This window comes from Prionailurus viverrinus, chromosome C1 (assembly GCF_022837055.1).
Source record: "Prionailurus viverrinus isolate Anna chromosome C1, UM_Priviv_1.0, whole genome shotgun sequence".
In the NCBI taxonomy this organism is placed as follows: Eukaryota; Metazoa; Chordata; class Mammalia; order Carnivora; family Felidae; genus Prionailurus; species Prionailurus viverrinus.
Genome location: NC_062568.1, coordinates 183,386,138 through 183,405,071, shown reverse-complemented (window position 1 = coordinate 183,405,071; position 18,934 = coordinate 183,386,138). Strand labels below are relative to the sequence as shown.

The 18,934-nt window shown below is 37.2% G+C and overlaps 1 protein-coding gene across 1 annotated transcript in view; it reads left to right on the top strand.

Annotated features, from left to right (window-relative positions):
- The window catches only part of RLF (RLF zinc finger), an 80,911-nt gene that overhangs the window by 10,191 nt on the left and 51,786 nt on the right, over window positions 1-18,934 (top strand). Inside the window, exon 2 of the mRNA XM_047872055.1 lies at window positions 18,229-18,383. Within this exon, the coding sequence (XP_047728011.1) occupies window positions 18,229-18,383 (155 nt within the window). The remainder of the gene's footprint in view (window positions 1-18,228; window positions 18,384-18,934) is intronic.

Genomic DNA, 18,934 nt, shown 5'->3' with positions numbered 1-18,934 from the left:
TTGTAGATAATCTGTCTTGTGGAATACACACGTTTATTACTTTAAAAAATTGTATAATATTTTATTGTAAACTGCCTTGATTTTAAATATTTTTTTTTTTTCAACGTTTATTTATTTTTGGGACAGAGAGAGACAGAGCATGAATGGGGGAGGGGCAGAGAGAGAGGGAGACACAGAATCGGAAACAGGCTCCAGGCTCTGAGCCATCAGCCCAGAGCCTGACGCGGGGCTCGAACTCCCGGACCGCGAGATCGTGACCTGGCTGAAGTCGGACGCTTAACCGACTGCGCCACCCAGGCGCCCCAATTTTAAATATTTTTAAAAATGTTTTTCATGTTTATTTTTGAGAGAGAGAGAGACAGAGTGTGAGCAGGGAAGGGTCAGGGAGAGGGAGACACAGAATCTGAAGCAGGCTCCAGGCTTTGAGCTAACAGCACAGAGTCTGACGCGGGGTTCGAATTCTCGGACTGCGAGTTCATGACCTGAGCCGAAGTTGGACGCTTAACTGACTGAGCCACTCAGGTGCCCCGAAAACTGCCTCGATTTTAAATTCTGCAGGTAGCAAAACCTTCAACACTCTTAATTGAAAATTTTTTTTTTTTACCTAGAAAAATATATATTGCTACAGAAAGGAAAAAATAAAAGCCCTTTTCTGCCTTCAGTCCCTCCAGTCACTCCCCAAGAGTTAAGTCTCTTGTGTATTCTTAAAATCTCAAATACTCTTCTGTGATTTATATTTTAATTTAATGAGAACAATTTTCTATATCGACACACATTGAGCATGTACCATAATTAAACCGTTGTGTTCTTTTTTATTGTTATCATAAGTAAGGTTGCAGTGAATATCCTTAAACATCAAACACTAGTTATTTATACCTATAGCATAAATTCTTGGAATTGAAATTACTGTATTAAAGAGAATGTTTATTTTAAATTTTGGTGGATACTAGCCTACAAAGAGTTGAGTAGCATTTGTATGTTTTTCATGTGTATTAGATATTTGAATTTTTTTTTCTGTGAGGTTTGTCTTTACTATTTTTTACATAACTGTATTTTAAAGTATTCCCGGCTAAAAGTCATTAAAATTTGATTGTGTTTAATCATTGAGTATGATCATATAATCTTAAGATCCCATGCTGCTTTGAGGTTCTCAAGAATCTGAAGCCATTGGAATGCATGATACAAATTAGTGATTGTTGCTGTGGGAAATTTGTCAGTCTACTCATTTCCAACAGACATTTATTGATGTTTTATATATCAATGCTATTAGACTCTAGGAAGACTTAAGTCATAGCTGAATAACTGGAAAGGCCCTAGTGCTTTCCATTAGCTAAATTTTTCTTATATTGTTATTTTTATGTTACCAAATAAGGTGTCACTGAATGTATGTATGACCTTGGGCCAAATCAGTTTGTTTTGGGGACTTCAGATTGCTGCTCAAATCAGATGATCTTTAAGGTTTGATTCTCCTTAGAAATTATATAATTCGTTTGAAAAATGTTTGCTAAGGATTATTTTCTAAGTCATCTCCAGACTTTGGTCTTACGTATCCTTATTGAAATAAATGAATAATGTTTTATTTATGCCGTACCTATATGTTATAAGCAACCACAGAAAAACATAAAAGTGGTAAGATTTTTGAAAGTCATTTAAATAAGTGTTAGTATTATGTTTCTGCCCCCAATGGGTTATTACTTCTCTCTGTAGGGTAAATGCCTATCCCAGTGGAAACCACTCTACTGATTTGAACTGAAGTTATTTGTTTACATTAGTTATGTTTACTATCCTTATTTGGCTTCTTTCTTCAAAGTGAAATCTTGATTACAGTCTTTAAGGGTCTTGGTAAATGAAAATGTTAAATCTAGAACAAATGATCCCATAAAGTTCTAACAGTAAGTGTGGATATGACATCAAATTTGGGCAGTCTTAATGTTTTACTATCTTATGACATGAAGAACATATCTAATAGAAAGTAGATTTGAAGTTAGGAGATTTCATTCTAACATTCTTGTGACTTTAAACTTTGCCTTGGATCTCTATTCTTGTCTCTAAAATTGGGGGTAATAGAAAGCTCCCTGATAGGTGGTTGTGAATATCAGGTAGGACAGTATAACACTGCTCTTAGCATAACTTTTGATAGCAGATAGGTACCTAGTGTATCAATTTCTTTATATCCATTTCATCACTAATAATGTTTTAAAGAAATATTTCATGTAGAGCAGCTTTCCACCATTTTCCTGTCAATGTACAGCCCATTGGGGAAAAAAAAGGTTTCCTAGATGTTTATAGAGCATTTGCTAATATAGTTTTAGAGAGCCTATGATGAGCTTTGTAGATTGGAAGTGTAATTTACAGTAAATTTCTTTTATGTTGAAACAATATGGATGTCCTTTGGGATCCACATATAGTGGATATAATGGATTTGACCTGTTGTAACTAACAAATCATTCTATATAAAAATTTCTTTGATTCATTTGACTACTGGTTTTAACTTGGCTTATTATTTGCCATTTAAATTATGTATTTCATTTTATTGAAATCTGTGCATATCAAAAGTGATTTGAAGGGTGCCTGGGTAGCTCCTCAGTTGGTTAAGCATCCAGCTCTTAATTTGGGCTCAGGTTGTGATCTCATGATTCTTGAGATAGAGCCCCAGGTCAGGCTCTGCGCTGGCAGCATGGAGCCTGCTTGGAATTCTCTCTCTTCCTCTGCCCCCTGCCCCCACTCGCAATCCCTCTGTGTCTGTCTGTCTGTTTCTCTCTTTCAAAATAAATAAACTTTTTTAAAAAGTGATTTGAATTTATAACACGTTGGATTTGAGCCCCTGAAAAAAGGTGGCCATGTTTTTATAAACATGTTTGAGGGAAGAAGTTTAGAAGTTATTTAGTTCACTCCCCTTTCAGCTTAAAACTTTTAAGGGGGAAACTCCCTCTCAGTGTAGGATGTTAGCCGAGGATAAGAATAGGTGATAATATCAATAAAATTCTGAACGTTGACATATCTATTTACCACCAAACAAAATTCATGACTAGTGTGTCATTAATCTGATGTGAACACCCTTGTAAAAAATAGGGTTTAAGCATTTTCATTCATTCATTCATTCATTCATTCATTCATTTATTCATTTTTAAGCATTTTCTTTTAAAAACTCCCAGAAGTGCAGTTTGGTCAACATTATGCTGCTCTCCTTTACAAGGATTTGAATGAAGCAGTAAGAATTTGGAAACAAATCTACTTAGTTGAATCTGTTTTTGTTTTTTTTTTAAGTTTTTTTTTTTTTAAAGTAAGTTATATTTAAAAATTTTTTTTTAACGTTTATTTATTTTTGAGACAGAGAGAGACAGAGCATGAACGGGGGAGGGTCAGAGAGAGGGAGACACAGAATCGGAAACAGGCTCCAGGCTCCGAGCTGTCAGCACAGAGCCCGACGCGGGGCTCGAACTCACGGACCGCGAGATCTTGACCTGAGCCGAAGTCGGCCGCCCAACCGACTGAGCCACCCAGGCGCCCCAAGGGCCATATGTCTTTTTAAAAACAACTTTATTGAGGGGCACCTGGATGGCTCAGTTGGATAAGCATCTGACTCTTTTTTTATTTTTTTAATGTTTTTATTTATTTTTGAGACAGAGGGAGACAGAGCACGAGCAGGGGAGGGGCAGAGAAAGAGGGAGACACAGAATCCGAAGCAGGCTCCAGGCTCTGAGCTGTCAGCACAGAGCCCGACGTGGGGCTTGAACTCACAGACGGTGAGATCATGACCTGAGCTGAAGTCGGACGCTTAACCGACTGAGCCACCCAGGCGCCCCGCATCTGACTCTTAATTTGGGGTCAGGTCATGATCTCATAGTTTGTGGGTTCGGGCCTCATGTTGGTCTCCATGCTATTAGCGCAGAGCACACTTGGGATTCTTTTCTCCCTGTCTCTCTGCCCATTCCCTACTCATGCTCTTTCTCTCTCTCTCAAAAATAAATAAACTTAAGAAAAACTACAATCTGTATTGAGATATAATTGATATACAGTAAATTGCTTGTTTTTAAAATGTGCAGTTTGATAAGCTTTGCCATATCTAATGGCAAAACACCGGTGAAACCATTACTGTAATCAAGATAATATATCCATCACCCCTAGAATTTCCTTCCTACCCCGTTGCATTTGTCTGTCTTTCCCTACCATCTTTCATCTTCACCCAATGATTGATCTGCCTTCTCTAGAGATTAGATTCCATTTTTAAGAATTTTATATCATTCTTTTATAAACTATGCTGCGCCTTTGGCCTCTTTTACACAATAATTATTTTGAAATTCATGTTGTATGGAATTAATATATTGTATTGCTGGGTATTCATTGTATGGTTCTACTATGCTTTGCTCATTCACCTGTTGATAGACATTTAGCATGTTTCTACTTTTTGGCTGTTACAAATAAAGTTGCTGTGAACATTTGTATTTATAAGTCTTTGTGTGGACAAATGCTTTCTCTTTGGACTCTTAAAAAATGAGAACAAACTGAGGGTTGATGGGGGGTGGGAGGGAGGGGAGGGTGGGTGATGGGTATTGAGGAGGGCATCTTTTGGGATGAGCACTGGGTGTTGTATGGAAACCAATTTGCCAATAAATTTCATATATTTAAAAAAAACAAACGCTTTCTCTTTTCTCTTAGGTAAATATGTAGGTGGAATGGTTGTATCACATGACAAGTTTTTCAGAGTAGTTGTATCATTTTACATTCCCACCAACAATGTATGAGAGTTCTAGCTTTCTATCTCCTGATCAACATTTGGTGTGATCAGTCTTTTTAATTTTAGCCATTCTAAAATTAGTGGTGCTCTCTGTGGTTCTAATTTACATTTCCCTAATGACTTATTATGTTGAGTATCTTTTCATGTGCTTATTTGCCATTCTTATATCTTTCTTGGTGAAATATTTTTTCAAATCTTTTGCCCATTAAAAAAAGTGGATTGTTTTTTATTGTTGAGTTTTGAGAAGGGTGTGTGTGTGTGTGTGTGTGTGTGTGTGTGTGTGTCTGTCTGTCTGTCTGTCTTTTTTCTGGACATAAACCCTTCATGAAATATATTTTTCTTTCTTCCTTTTTTTAAATGTTTATTTTTGAGAGAGAGAGTGGGGAGGGGCATAGAGGGGGGACAGAGGATCCAAAGTGTATAGACTGTGCTGAGAGCAGAGAGCCCAGTGTGGGGCTCGAACTTAACAACTGCGAGATCATGACCTGTACTGAAGTCAGACACTTAACCGACTGAGCCCCTCAGGCACCCCTATTCTTTATTTTAATGTTGAAGCTTAGATGGCAGAGAGTGGGCAGAATGGGAATGGTGATTTTCACTTCCAAGGTATACACATTCAGACCCTGAATCACTTGGGACTCTCTGGAGGGAACATCCTTGGCCATGACACAGATTCCATTGTGGTAATGTGGCCATGGGGAAAGCCTAAGGTACTGTCTACCTGCTTGATGAACTAAGGCAGAACAGCATCGTGGATGTCACACATTCTGGAATAACTGTTGAACTCATGTGAGATACCATCAAGAATTACTAGGATACTGGGTAAGACAGGAATGAAAAGTCCTACATAACTAATGGTGGGCATACAAGCCAGCCAAGCCATGGTTAATTTCTATTAAGTTGAACCCTTCTATAAACACACAGGCTTTTTTTCTTAGGCTTTTCCTTTTATTTTCTTACCAGTATCTCTTGAAGAACACACATTCTTAATTTTGATAAAGTTCAGTTTATCAACTCTCTCTTTTATCTTTTAACATGCTTTTCATGTTACATACAAAGATTTTCCCTATGTTGTCTTCTGTAAGTTTATTTTAGGTTTTACATTTAGATCTATGATCCATTTGTAGCTTATTTTTATATATCGTATGATGGGTGGATGGAAGTTTTTTGTGTTTTTAAATGAATATCCGAATGTTCCGTATTGTTAGTTGAAAAGACTGCTTTCTCTGGGGTGCCTGGGTGGCTCACTTGGTTAAGTGTCTAACTTTGGCTTAGGTTATGATCTCATGTTTTATGAGTTCAAGCCCCATATCAGCCTCTGCACTCACAGCATGGAACCTGCTTGGGATTCTCTGTCTCCTCTCTCTGCCCCTCCCCTGCTTGCAAGCATGCATACATGCTCTCTTTCTCTCTGAAAATTTAATATATAAACTTCAGAAAAAGAAAGGACTCCTTTCTCATTGAATTAAAAAATTGCCTTTGCACCTTGTTGAAAATCATTTAGCCATATGTATATAGGTGTATTTCTGGACTGTGTTCTGTTCATTGATCTATTTGTCTATCCTAATGCCATTATTATTATCTTGTGTTGCTTTTTCAAACTGAAAATAGAATATGAAAGCAATATTGCACATAGAGACAGGAAGTAGGTGGTTGTCAGGGGGCTGAAGGGAGGTAGTAATAATAGGGAGTTATTTAATGGGTTCAGTTTCAGTTTTGCAATGTGAAAAGTGTTCGATGCATGGATGTTGGTGATGGTTGCACAATACCATAAATATACTTAATGCCACAGAACTGTATTTTTTAAATGGCTGAGATGATAAATTTTTTTATCATCTCAGATTTTTTTTTTTTTGCCATGATTTATTACAAGCTATATTGCACAATGTCTGGGGCAGAATGAATACTCAGTTTCAGTTGACTGATTTAAAAAAAAAAAAAAAAAAAAAAAGACCCAAAGAGGTTAGCTAGCAAATGATGAGGGTAAGAAGTTTGAATCAACAGCCAAAAGGCATATTATTTCACTCTATTACATAGCTACATCTGAATTGTAATACTTTTCCCCAACATGATAAAGCTTGGATTTTAAAATCTCCAGACTTACTAGTATTCTAGGTCAATGCTTGTATCAGTAATGACTCACTAAAGTAGAAATGGAGGATATGTGAGTTTATCCTCTTCTTTCTCCCTGTCTTCCTGTTGCACTTATGTTTCTTGAAAGTTGCTAATCTAAAATCTCAAGACATAAAGTTGGCTCTCTTTTTTGGTATTTTTTAAATTGTAGTGAAGTATGCATAATATAAAATTTACCATTTTAACCATTTTTAAGTACGCATTCAGTGGCATTAAGTATATTCCATTGATCTGAAACCATCACCACGATTTATCTTCAGAACATTTTCATCTTCCCAAACCAAAACTCTGAACTCTTTAGACACTAACTCCCCATTTCTCCCTCTCCCTAGCCTCTAACCACCACCCTTCTATTTTCTGTCTCTAAGAATTTGACTATGGTACCATGTATGAGTGGAAACATACATTATTTTCTCTTTGTGATTTGCTTATTTCACTTAGCATAATGGCTTCAAAATTTATCCATGTTGTGGCATGTGTCAAATTCCCTTACTTTTTAAGGCTGAATAATATTCCACTATGTGTTCATACTACAATTTGTTTATTCATTCATCACTTGATGGGTTTGGCTTTTATAAATACGCTGTTATGAACATGGGCACAAATACCTTGTCAAGTCCTTGCTTTTGACTCCTTTGGGTATATATCTGGAAGTGGAACACTGGGTCATATGATAGTTGTTTATTTTTTAAATAATTATTTATTTTGGGGAGCCTGGGTGGCTTCCTTGGTTAAGTGTCCGACTTTGGCTCATGTCATGATCTCATGGTTCGTGAGTTAAAGCCCTGAGTCGAGCTCTGTGCTGACAGCTCAGAGCCTGGAGCCTGCTTCAGATTCTATGTCTCCTGCTCTCTGTGCCCTTCTCCAACTCACACTCTCTCTCTCTTTTGAAAATAAACATTTAAAAAAGTTAAAAATAAAATAATTATTTTGAGAGAAAGAAAGAGTGAGCGTGAGAGCCTGCATGTGGGTGCAGTAGGGAGGAGGGGCACAGAGAAAAAGGAGAGAGAATTCCAAGCAGGCTCTGCACTGTCAGCACAGAGCCTGATGTGGGACTTGATCCCACAAATCATGAGATCATGATCTGAGCCGAAATCAGGAGTCACATGCTTAACCTCCTGAACCACTCAAGTGCCCCAGGTAGTTGTTTAATTTTTGAGGGACCACCATGTCATTTTCCACAGTGGCTGCACCATTTACATTCCCAGCAGCAATGCACAGGGGGTCCAAATTCTCCATATCCTTGTCAACACTTGGTATTTTCTGGTTTGGTTTAGTTTGGTAATAGCCATCCTAATGGGAATGAAGTGGTTATGTCATTGTGATTTTGATTTACATTTCTTAATTAGTGATGTTAAGCATCTTTTAATGTGCTTTTTGGCCATCTGTGTATCTTTAGAGAAATGCCTGTTCAAGTCCTTTGCCCATTTTTAATTAGGTTGTTTGGGTTTCGTTGTTGAATTTAAAAAAAATTTTTTTTAATGTTTATTCATTTTTGAGAGAGACAAAGTGTGAGTGGGGGAGGGGCAGAGAGAGAGGGAGACACAGGATCTAAATCAGGCTTCAGGCTCTGAGCTGTCAGCACAGAGCCCAGTGTGGGGCTTGAACCCACCAACTGTGAGATCATGACCTGAGCCAAAGTTGGACGCTTAACCTACTGAGCCACCCAGGTGCCCTTTGTTGTTGAATTTTAAGTCTTCTTTATATATTCTGTATATCAGTCTTAACAGATATATGATGTGCAAATATTTTCTCCTGTTCTGTGAGTTGCCTTTTTACCATACTGGTAGTGTCTTTTGGTGTACAAAAGTTTTAAATTTTGATATAGTCCAATTTGTCTGTTTTTACTTTTGTTACCTGTGCTTTTGGTATCATATTCAAGAAATCATCTTAGATCTGTATTGAGTTAATTTTTGGATATGGTATAGGGTGAATCTAATTCTTTTGTATATGGTTACCTAATTTTCCCAACACTGTTAAGAAGACTGCCTTTTTCCCCATTGAATGGTCTTGGCACCCTTGTGGAAACTCATTGACTGGATATGTATAGGGTTTATTTCTGGGCTTTCTGTCTCATTGGTCTGTATATCTTGTTTTCATGCCAATATACACTTTGATTGCTGTAACTTTGTAGTAAATTTTGAAATCAGGAAATGTGAGATTTGCAACTTTATTCTTTTCAAGATTGTTTTAGCAATTCTTGGTCCCTTGAGATTCCATAATTTTAGTATGGATTCTTCTATTTCTGGGAAAAAAAGTCATTGGGATTTTGATAGGGATTGCATAGAATCTGTAGATTGCTTTGGGTAGTATTGATATCTTAACAATAGTAAGTCTTCCAATTTATGAACATTTACATGTTATGTCTTTCCATTTATTTGTGTCTTCTGTCATTTCTTTCAGCAGAGTTTTATAATTTTCAGTGTGCTTGTCTTTCCCTTCCTTGGTTAAGTTTATTCCTATTTCTTTGATGTTATTGTAAATGGACTAGTTAACTTCTTTTTCAGATATGTCATTGTTAGTGTATAAAATCAACTGATTTTTGTGTGTTGATTTTGTATCCTGCAAGTTTGCTCAATTTGATTATTCAAATTTATTATTTTTTTAATGTGGCATCTTTAGCACTTTCTACATGTACAATCATGTTGTTTACAAAACATTGAAACTTTTACTTTCTCTCCAGGTTGGTTGCTTTTTTTTCTTTTTCTTGCCTAATTGCTCTTACTATGACTTTCAGTACTATGTTGAATAGAAGTGGTGACAATAGGCATCTTTTTTCCTGATCTTAAAGGAAACGCTTTCAGTCTTTCACCATTGAGTATAATGTTAGTTGTGGGTTTTCATCTATTATTGGTGTATATTATGTTGAGATAGTTTTTCTTTTTTATTCAAACATTTTTTTAATGTTTACTTATTTTTGAGGGAGAGACAGAGTGTGAATGGGGGAGGAGCAGAGAGAGGGGCAGACACAGAATTCAAAGCAGGCTCCAGGCTCCGAGCTTTCAGCCCAGAGACTGATGCGGGGCTTGAATTCATGAACCTGGAGTTCATGACCTGAGCTGAAGTCAGATGTTCAACTGACTGAGCCAGCCAGGCACACCGAGATAGTTTTCTTGTGTTCCTTGTTGATTATTTTTTATCATGAAAAGTTCTTGAATTTTTCAGACACCTTTTCTGCATTAGTTGAAATGATCTTGTGAAGTTTTTTCCCCTTTATTCTATTAATGTAGTTTTTACATTGATTTTCATATGCTGAACCATCCTTGCATTCCAGGAATAAATCCCATTTGGTCATGGTATCTAATCCATTTTAATATGCCATTGAATTTAGATTGGTAGTATTTTGCTGATTTTTTTTTTTTTTTAATTTAAGAGAGAGCCTGCAGGCAAGGGTAGGAGAGGGGCAGAGAGATAGAATCCCAAGCAGGATCCACACATTCAGCTCAGAGCCTGACATGGGGTTATATCTCATGACCCTGGGTTCATGACAAGAGTAGGACACTTAACCAACTGAGCCACCCTGGTGCCCCAATGAATTTTTTATCAGTGCTTATAAGGGATATTGATCTGTAGTTTTCCTACTTGTAGTCTTTCTTTGGCTTTGGTATCAGAATAGTGCTGGCCATATAGAATGAGTTAGAAGTATTTTGTCCTCTTTGATTTTTTGAAAGTTGAAGTTAACTGTTGGAGCTATTCCCATCCAAGCTGTCTTCCTTACTGTTATTGATAATTCAGATGAAGATACCTTATAAGATGCTGTAAAGATTACCTCATAAAAGAAATATATGAAAATTTTATTCAACTTCACCAGTAATGAAAGGATTGTTAAATTGAATAAACAAAATAATTGTATTTCCCCTATCCAGTTGACCCTCAAAAAATCATATTTAGATTGTAATATACAATAATTGTGACAGCTACCAATCTGTCACTGTCTAACACTAATAATAGGAATGTAAATTGGAACACATTTTCTGGAGCAGAATTTGGCACAATGTAAAGCTTTAAAAATTATGCATCTTTTGACCTAGCAATCCCATTTATAGGATATTATCCTAAGAAAATTGTCATGAAGAATACATGCAAGAAGTTAGAGGAATGCCTTCAACATTATGTGTAACAGTACAAAGTTAAAAACTATAATGTCCAGAAAAAGAGAATTGGGTAATAAATTGTGATACATACACAAGCCTGTGCAACTATAACATACTGATGTTGGGGAAAATGTTACAAAATAATGTATAGTATGATTCCATTAAAATGTTTCTATTTAGGCATTAAAACCCCCTCAGATTTAATATTACCTGTTAACAGTGGTCTGTTTCTGGGTGGTGGTAGTGTGGATTCTTGATATTATTTCTATTTCTCCATCTCTCTATTTTTTAAACAGTAAATGATACTAGTTTTAGGACAACACAGGAAAAGGTATTCTGTTAGAATTGAAAATGGTGCTTGCCTCAGCAGCACATACACTACAATTGAAAATGAAATGAAGCAAGAAACCATAGTTAAATCTTATGACAGAATCAGTATCTAAAAATAATCTGGGTAGGCTGGGATGATGGACTGAATCCAATGAAATTTAATCAGGATGGATGAATTAGGTAGATAAGACAGAGTAATAAGTAAGTCATATTTCTGGGTTTGAAAAACCAACTATACTCAATATGGAAAAGTGTGAAGTGGAGCCTGATAGCAACGTAGTAAAAGACTTAAAGGTTTTAGTTGACTCTACCCACTTTTTCTGTGTGAGCAGCCAGCCATTTTCCTCCCCTTCCATTTCATCTCACACCCAGCTTAGTCTCTTCGTGGGAAACCTCCAGTGTTTCCTCACCAAGTGACGTTAAGTCTTGTCACCATTTGCCCCCATCTGTTCTAGTCATCTTTTCTGACTGTTCAAGTTGCTGTCTATTTGGAGTCCTCCTGTTCCTCTCCCTTTTGCTTTTTCAAACTTGAGCCATACTTCAGAAATCAGACTTAGTCTTGTTGGAAGCCTGTCTGTCATAGTGCGATCACATTTTACTCAAATTTATTTTAATTCTGGGAATTTCATATGTTGAGAAATTAAAATCAATAAGGTTTCTCGCTTTATGTGCAAAATTTGAAATAATGCAAATCTCTTCTGTTAAAAGTGACATAATTTCCTTTTGCCTTGGGACATGCAGCCTTAACAGTAAATACCTTTTTTCATTTCTTTGTGAGCCACCAGCATTCTAAAGTGTGGGGCATTAATTAGCATCGCTGCTGCAAAACCTTCCCAGAAGCAGTCACTTTAATGATACTACAAAATATTAAAGACAGTGCTTAGGGGAAAAAAGGAATTTAAAAGCAACTTAAAGGGGCACCTGGGTGGCTCAGTTGGCTAATAAGCATTTGACTCTTGGTTTGGGCTCAGTTTATGATCTCACGGTTCATGAGTTTGAGCCCCAGGTCATGCTCTGTGCCCACAGCACATAACGTGCTTGGGATTCCCTCCCTCTCTCCCTCCTTGTCTCTCTCAAAAATAAATAAACTTAAAAAAATAAAAGCACACTTAAAATAGTTGTAGAATTGTGCATTCTGAGAAGACATGCAGCAAAGTGATGAAGTGTGGGCTCTGGAGCCAGGTACCTCTGAATTCAAATTTAAATTCTGAATCCTGCACTTAGCTAGTGGGTGACTTTGGGCAGACAACTTAATCTGTGTCTCTGCTTTCTTATGTGTGTATGTACATACGTTTATTTATTCATTTTGAGAGTGAGACTGAGCAAGCAGAGGAGGAACAGGCAGAAAGAGGGAATGAGAGAATCCCAAGCAGGCTCCGCACTGTCAGTGCAGAGCCTGATGCGGGGCTCAGACCCATAAACAAGATCATGATCTGAGCCGAAATCAAGAGTCAGATGCTTAACTGACTGAGCCACCCAGGTGCCCCTCTTTGTTTCCTTACTTTAAAAAAAAAAAAAAAAAAGGAAAAGATTTTATTTTTAAGTAATCTCTATACCCATTGTGGGGCTCAAACTTGCATGCTCTATCGACTGAGTCAACAAGGCACCCTTTTGTTTCTTCAGTTTTAAAATGGGCTGGGGACACCTGGGTGGCTCAGTTGGTTAAGCATCTGACTTTGGCTCAGGTCATGATCTTACAGTTCATGAGTTTGAGCCCCACATCAGGCTCTCTGCTGTCAGCACAGATCCTCTGTCCCCCACTCTCTGTACCCCAACCCCATGTGCACATGCTGTCAATAAATAAATAAAAATAAATAAAATAAAATAAAGCTTAAAAAAGAATAAATAAAATGGGCTGATGATAGGGGCACCTGGGGGACTAAGTCGTTTAAGTGTCTGACTTTGGCTCAGGTCATGATCTCATGGTTCATGAGTTTGAGCCCCGCATCAAGTTCTGCACTGGTGGTGCAGAGCCTGCTTGCAATTCTGTCTCTTCTCCCTCTCTCTCTTTGCCCCTTCCCCACTTGCATGTGTGCTGTCTCTCTTCTCTCTCTCTCTCACTCTCTCTCTCTCTCAAAAGGAATAAATAAACTTTAAAAAAAAAAAAGGGGGCTGTTGTAAATTGTGTTAGTAGCATGGAAAACTCCTAGGAGAATACATAGCTAGTACTGTGTGCTCAAAAATACTATGAGAATTCCATTGGGAATATTTCTATTAAAGAAAATAGTCTTAAACCACTTGAGTTTTAAATTGCAGTACATCCCTGCATAAAATATGACTATTTTGTAAGAAATGCTCCCTCTTTGGGGCATCTGACTGGCTTAATTGCAAGAGCATGTGACTCTTGATCTCGGGGTCGTGAATTTGAGCATGTTGGGCGTAGAGATTACTTTAAATAAATAAACTTGAGAAAATGCTCCCTTTTAGATAGTTTCTCAGAAAATAGGATGTGCCAGTCTCTTTGAAACCATGTAGTGAGGAATGTAGATAGAATTCAGATGAAGGGAGATTTTTTCCCCTTTCATTGTAAGCATAATAATTGTTCACTAAAGAAAATTTGAGGGGCGCCTGGGTGGCGCAGTCAGTTAAGTGTCCGACTTCAGCCAGGTCACGATCTCGCGGTCCGGGAGTTCGAGCCCCGCGTCAGGCTCTGGGCTGACGGCTCAGAGCCTGGAGCCTGTTTCCGATTCTGTGTCTCCCTCTCTCTCTGCCCCTTCCCCGTTCATGCTCTGTCTCTCTCTGTCCCAAAAATAAATAAATGTTGAAAAAAATTTAAAAAAAAAAAAGAAAATTTGAGCGTGGCTGGGTGACTCGGTTGAGCATCCAACTCTTGATTTCAGCTTAGGTCATGATCCCAGAGTCATGGGATCAAGCCCCAGTCAGGCTTTGTGCTGAGCATGGAGCCTTCTTGAGATTCTCCTTTTCTCTGTCTTCCCTCTCCCCTGCTTGTGTCTGCACTCTTTCCAAAATAAAAATTAAAAAAAAAAAAAAAAAGTTAAAAAAAAAGAAACTTGGGGGTGCCTGTGTGGTTCAGTTGGTTAAGCATCCCACTCTTGGTTTTGACTCAGGTCATGATCTCCCAGCTTTGTGGGTTTGAGCCCCTCATCCCTCATAGAATTATCTCTCTCCCTCTTTCTCTGCCCACTCCCACCCCCAATTTGTACTGTGTCTCTCAAAATAAATAAATAAACTTTAAAAATAAAATAAAATAATTTTAAAAAGAAATTTGGGAAGTTCAGAAAAATATGAAAACAACAAAAAAATTGTTCATAATGCTACTACTGTCCCAGTGCTAATATGGTTAGCATTTTAGTTGAGTTCCGTCTAAGTTTTCCCCTGTGCATTATTATTTTTTTTTAATATACATATATGTTGTGATTATAGCATACAGAACTGGAGGGTATTTAGCCTGGAGAAGTAAACTATTGTAGAAGTCCAGATGAGTCCATAGTAAACTATGTTGGGGGCCTGGTCAGGGTCACTAGCTATAGAAGTAAAGCATAGAGGTAGGAAAAAAAAGTATTTCTGAGGTTGAATCAACAAACTGTGGGGTGGTGATTTAGTTTTTTAGCTCTGGCTCCTGAAAAGAAGCAGATGGAACATAGGAGGAAGAGCATATCTGCTGGGGAAGATGTTTGTTTTGGACATGTTGAGTTTGCGATTTGAGTAGGACATTCAGATGGAAATGTCTAATAGGCAGTTGAGGTTCTTAACAAAGACTTGAGAGGTAATCTGCCTGGGATATGCATGAGAGCACCCCAGTAAGAGTGTTTAAAATCATCAAAGATGGCGCCTATAGAGATGCACGTGTATCTGACCTCTCAGTATACCTTTCTGTTTAAGGGCAGGAGTAGAATTTCCATCCTTACTACTCAGCACAGTATTACCACATAGTAGGTGTTTGTGGAATAAATGAGTTTATTGAAACAGAGAGGGGACATTAATTTGGTCTCTGTAGAATCCTAATGAGCTTGAGGAAGTGATATTTATTATTTATCTTCCCTTTCTCTTTCAGTTTTCTTGGTGTCTAAAATAAAATTTCTAAGGAGAAATAAGACCTATTTTTCTTTACTGCTTCTGATGGAATTTTGTTTACACGAGATACTTAAATATTATTTGGATGGCTGTAATTCAGCTTAATCTTGAATTTTTTTAAAAAGGTGATTGTGAGAAAGATTGTTTCAGTGAATCTTCAAATGCTCAGAGTATGTCATAGTGGATAATGTTAAGATCTATTTAATTGGACTAACACATAAGGATGAAAAGATTTAGGAATATAAAAATATATAAATCAGTATAGGGCAAGCTATAAACATAAATATCCATGGGGTATTGAATCTTTGAAATTGTGTAGCTTGTGGAAGTCTTCATGAAATGTGTCATAAGATACTAGATTGGTGGCAGGAGCCTTCTTAGTGGGAAGGTGGACTGGAAAGACCCACTTCATCTGTATGCATTCAACCCTTCTCTTTGTATACTTTAGGCAGCAGTTGGTTAATTTGCATGTGTGGTTTCAACTGTCACACTGTTGACTCATTCTGAAAGCTCCATGAGGATAGGCCCCCATGTCTTTTTCCCCCAGTACCTAACAGTGTAGGTTAGAGTAAGCTATCAGTAAATATTTGTCCAGTGAATAAAATGATGAATGGATTAGCAAACATTTAGTGAGACTTGAGAACGTTCTATGGGGGTGGGAGTGGGTGGAGAATTGTTAGTCCTGTAAAGATTGAAAACACATAATATCTGACCTCAGGGAGCATAAAATCTGGTATTGAGTATAAATTTATCAAGCTCCCTGGTTTAACCAATGCAGACAATTAAGTAATTTGCTGACCTGAAACAGACTTTGTTTGTAACATAGGTTTTAATAAATTTCTTAAGAGAGATTATGTGAATTTTTATTTATATAACAGATAATCACATAATCTCCATTCCTTTTGTGCACTCATTTAGCTGCAAAAAGGATTGTTGTGGGCTCAGTTTTAAGAACCTTTGATATTATTAAGTTTTTATTTTATTAAAATTTGGGATTTCTTTTAAATATATATTTTTAATGTTTATTTATTTTTGAGAGACAGAGACTAAACAGGGGAGAGGTGGAGAGAGAGGGAGACACCGAATCCGAAGCAGGCTCCAGGCTCCGGGCTGTCACCACACAGCCTGATGCAGGGCTCGAACCCATGAACTGTGAGATCATGACCTGAGCTGAAGTTGGATGCTCAACTGACTGAGCCACCCAGGCGCCCCTAAAATTTGGGATTTGATTAAATGAGGACATAATGCTCCTCTGAAAATACAGAAGGAGCTCATATCTAAACTGTGATAAAGAAGCAAGATACCTAATTGAATTGGTATACTAAAACAACTGGCTTGATCACTCAAGTATGCAAAGACCAGATATTCCAATGTGTTAGCTAAGAGTTTTACTATATATGGTATAATTGTTTATGATGTATTTCCTTGTAAGTTTTTTTTTTTTTTAAGCAATCAAGACTAGTCAGTTCTTAATTATCAGAACTAATACAAGGCCTTTTTAGAAACTGAAGCTGCAAAAAATCCAGTGGAATCCTGTAGTGCTACTATAACTATTTGTGGTTCTTCACGCAGAAAAATTAAAGTGAAGACAGGAAGTTAGGACTTTTTGAAGAAATTATACTGGGGGTAATGAATTCAAATCATATGTAATTCGCTCAAGATAAAGCTACCCTTTGAAAATAAGACACTGGTCCAGTCAGAATGTGTATTCTGAGGGAAAAAACTTGTATGCTGCCTGTGCATAATTCAAGTGGTAACCTAACTAGATCTATCAGTTGAGCATAAGCAAAACCTAAGCAGTTGTTGGAAGGAAGATATATATATTAATAGAAGAGAGCACAACCCTGTGGAACTTAGAGTCCCCAAGCAAGAATTTTGCAGTGATTTTCTAGCATTGTCCAGAGAGAACATAAGCCAGCTTTCCACCATCATTTTAACAAATTCTTCGTGTTGGACACATGTAATTTATTAGGCTTGATTGTAGTTCCATTTTCCTTTGTTTTAGATTTCATACTCACCAGATACACCCTCTTAGGTAACCACGCTATGGGTAAGGCATTACTCTGGGTGGTAATATGACTGCCTCCTATTATAAACAAATAAATTGGCATTTGGCCTATATGTGGATTTTTAAAAAATAAACTTCATTGAAAATAAAAATATAACATCATTCTTTCATAAATTGGTTGGTGTAAATTAAGCCTAATCAGTTCTATGTGTGCAGAGAAAAATGGATTTTTAGAGCTATAGAGCTGAGGGCCATACTCAGGAATAAATGTCTTCTTGTAGAAGGCAGGAACCATAGTCCTATTCTCATATACCCAGTGCTTACTACTGGCTGGTGCTCAATTTAATCTATTAATGAAACTCATTATTGAATTTCAGAGATCATAACTCCAGACTTCTAGTGAGAATAACTATAGAGATTTTATGGCTTTACCTTTAGATTTATTCTCATGTCAAAAGAGCAGTTCTGGCTTTTCTTTAATTCAGCAGAAACAATTCATTAAATGATGAAAATAGAGTCTTCTCGGGGTGCCTGGGTGGCTCAGTCAGTTGAATATCCAACTCTTGATTTTAGCTCACGTCATGATCTCACAGTTCATAGGATCAAGCCCTGCATCATGCAATTTGTTGACAGTGCGGAGCCTGTTTGGGATTCTCTTTCTCCCTCTCTGTCTGCCCCTTCCTTGCTCATACTCTGTTTCTCTCAGAGTAAGTAAGCAAACATTTAAAAAAAGAGAGAGAATAGAATCCTGTAAACAAATGAGAGGCTAAAAAGGCAAATAAAAGGTGTGTGCATTTGTTAGAAAAAAGGGGAGTGACAGTATTTGAGAACAAAGTCTGTTTCATTGTTTTTATTTCTTAAATAATTAATACTCTAATTTTATTTTTTAGACCTTATTGCAGTACGCAAGCAACAAGAATGCCTCAGAACATATGGTGTATCTTCTGGAGGTATATCGACTTGCCATCCAAAGCTTTGCCAGTGCACGCCCATATTTAACTACTGAATGTGAAGATGTCCTGTTAGTGCTTGGCAGATTAGTACTGTAAGTTTAAGTACTTAAGTCACTGTTAAAATTGAGTACTTCTGGTTGTAATGTTTGCTTGACTTTTCTTTACTATGAAATCACATTTTTCAGAGCACCATTAAAGCCATACCTTTGAATGAAATTTCCTTTGCTCTGAGCCTTCATACTCTGGTTCCCGGGAAATAAAGTGCAAGCGAAGCTCCAGCCAAACAACGTAATCTTTAAATGCCTCCAGAGTCTCTTCTACTCAGGCTTAGCATCCAAGAATAATACATTTTCTCTCTGTTCTTAGGTATAGATCAATTTAAGTGGCAGTATCTGGAAACTGTAGTGGTCTTTGAGGATCACTTTGTGGAGAAATACTCTGAAATTCTACAATTCAATTACATTATTTGAACCAAGAATAATTTTATTAGCGGACAATATCAGGATATAGTATAAGATTACTACCCTGAGTTCATGATAATTTAGCTGTTGTTTTAATATTTGGCTGTTGTAGTAACAGATAAAATTACACCTTTAATGCAATTTTCATCTGCAAATTGAAAAGGTACAACTATTCAGTTTTT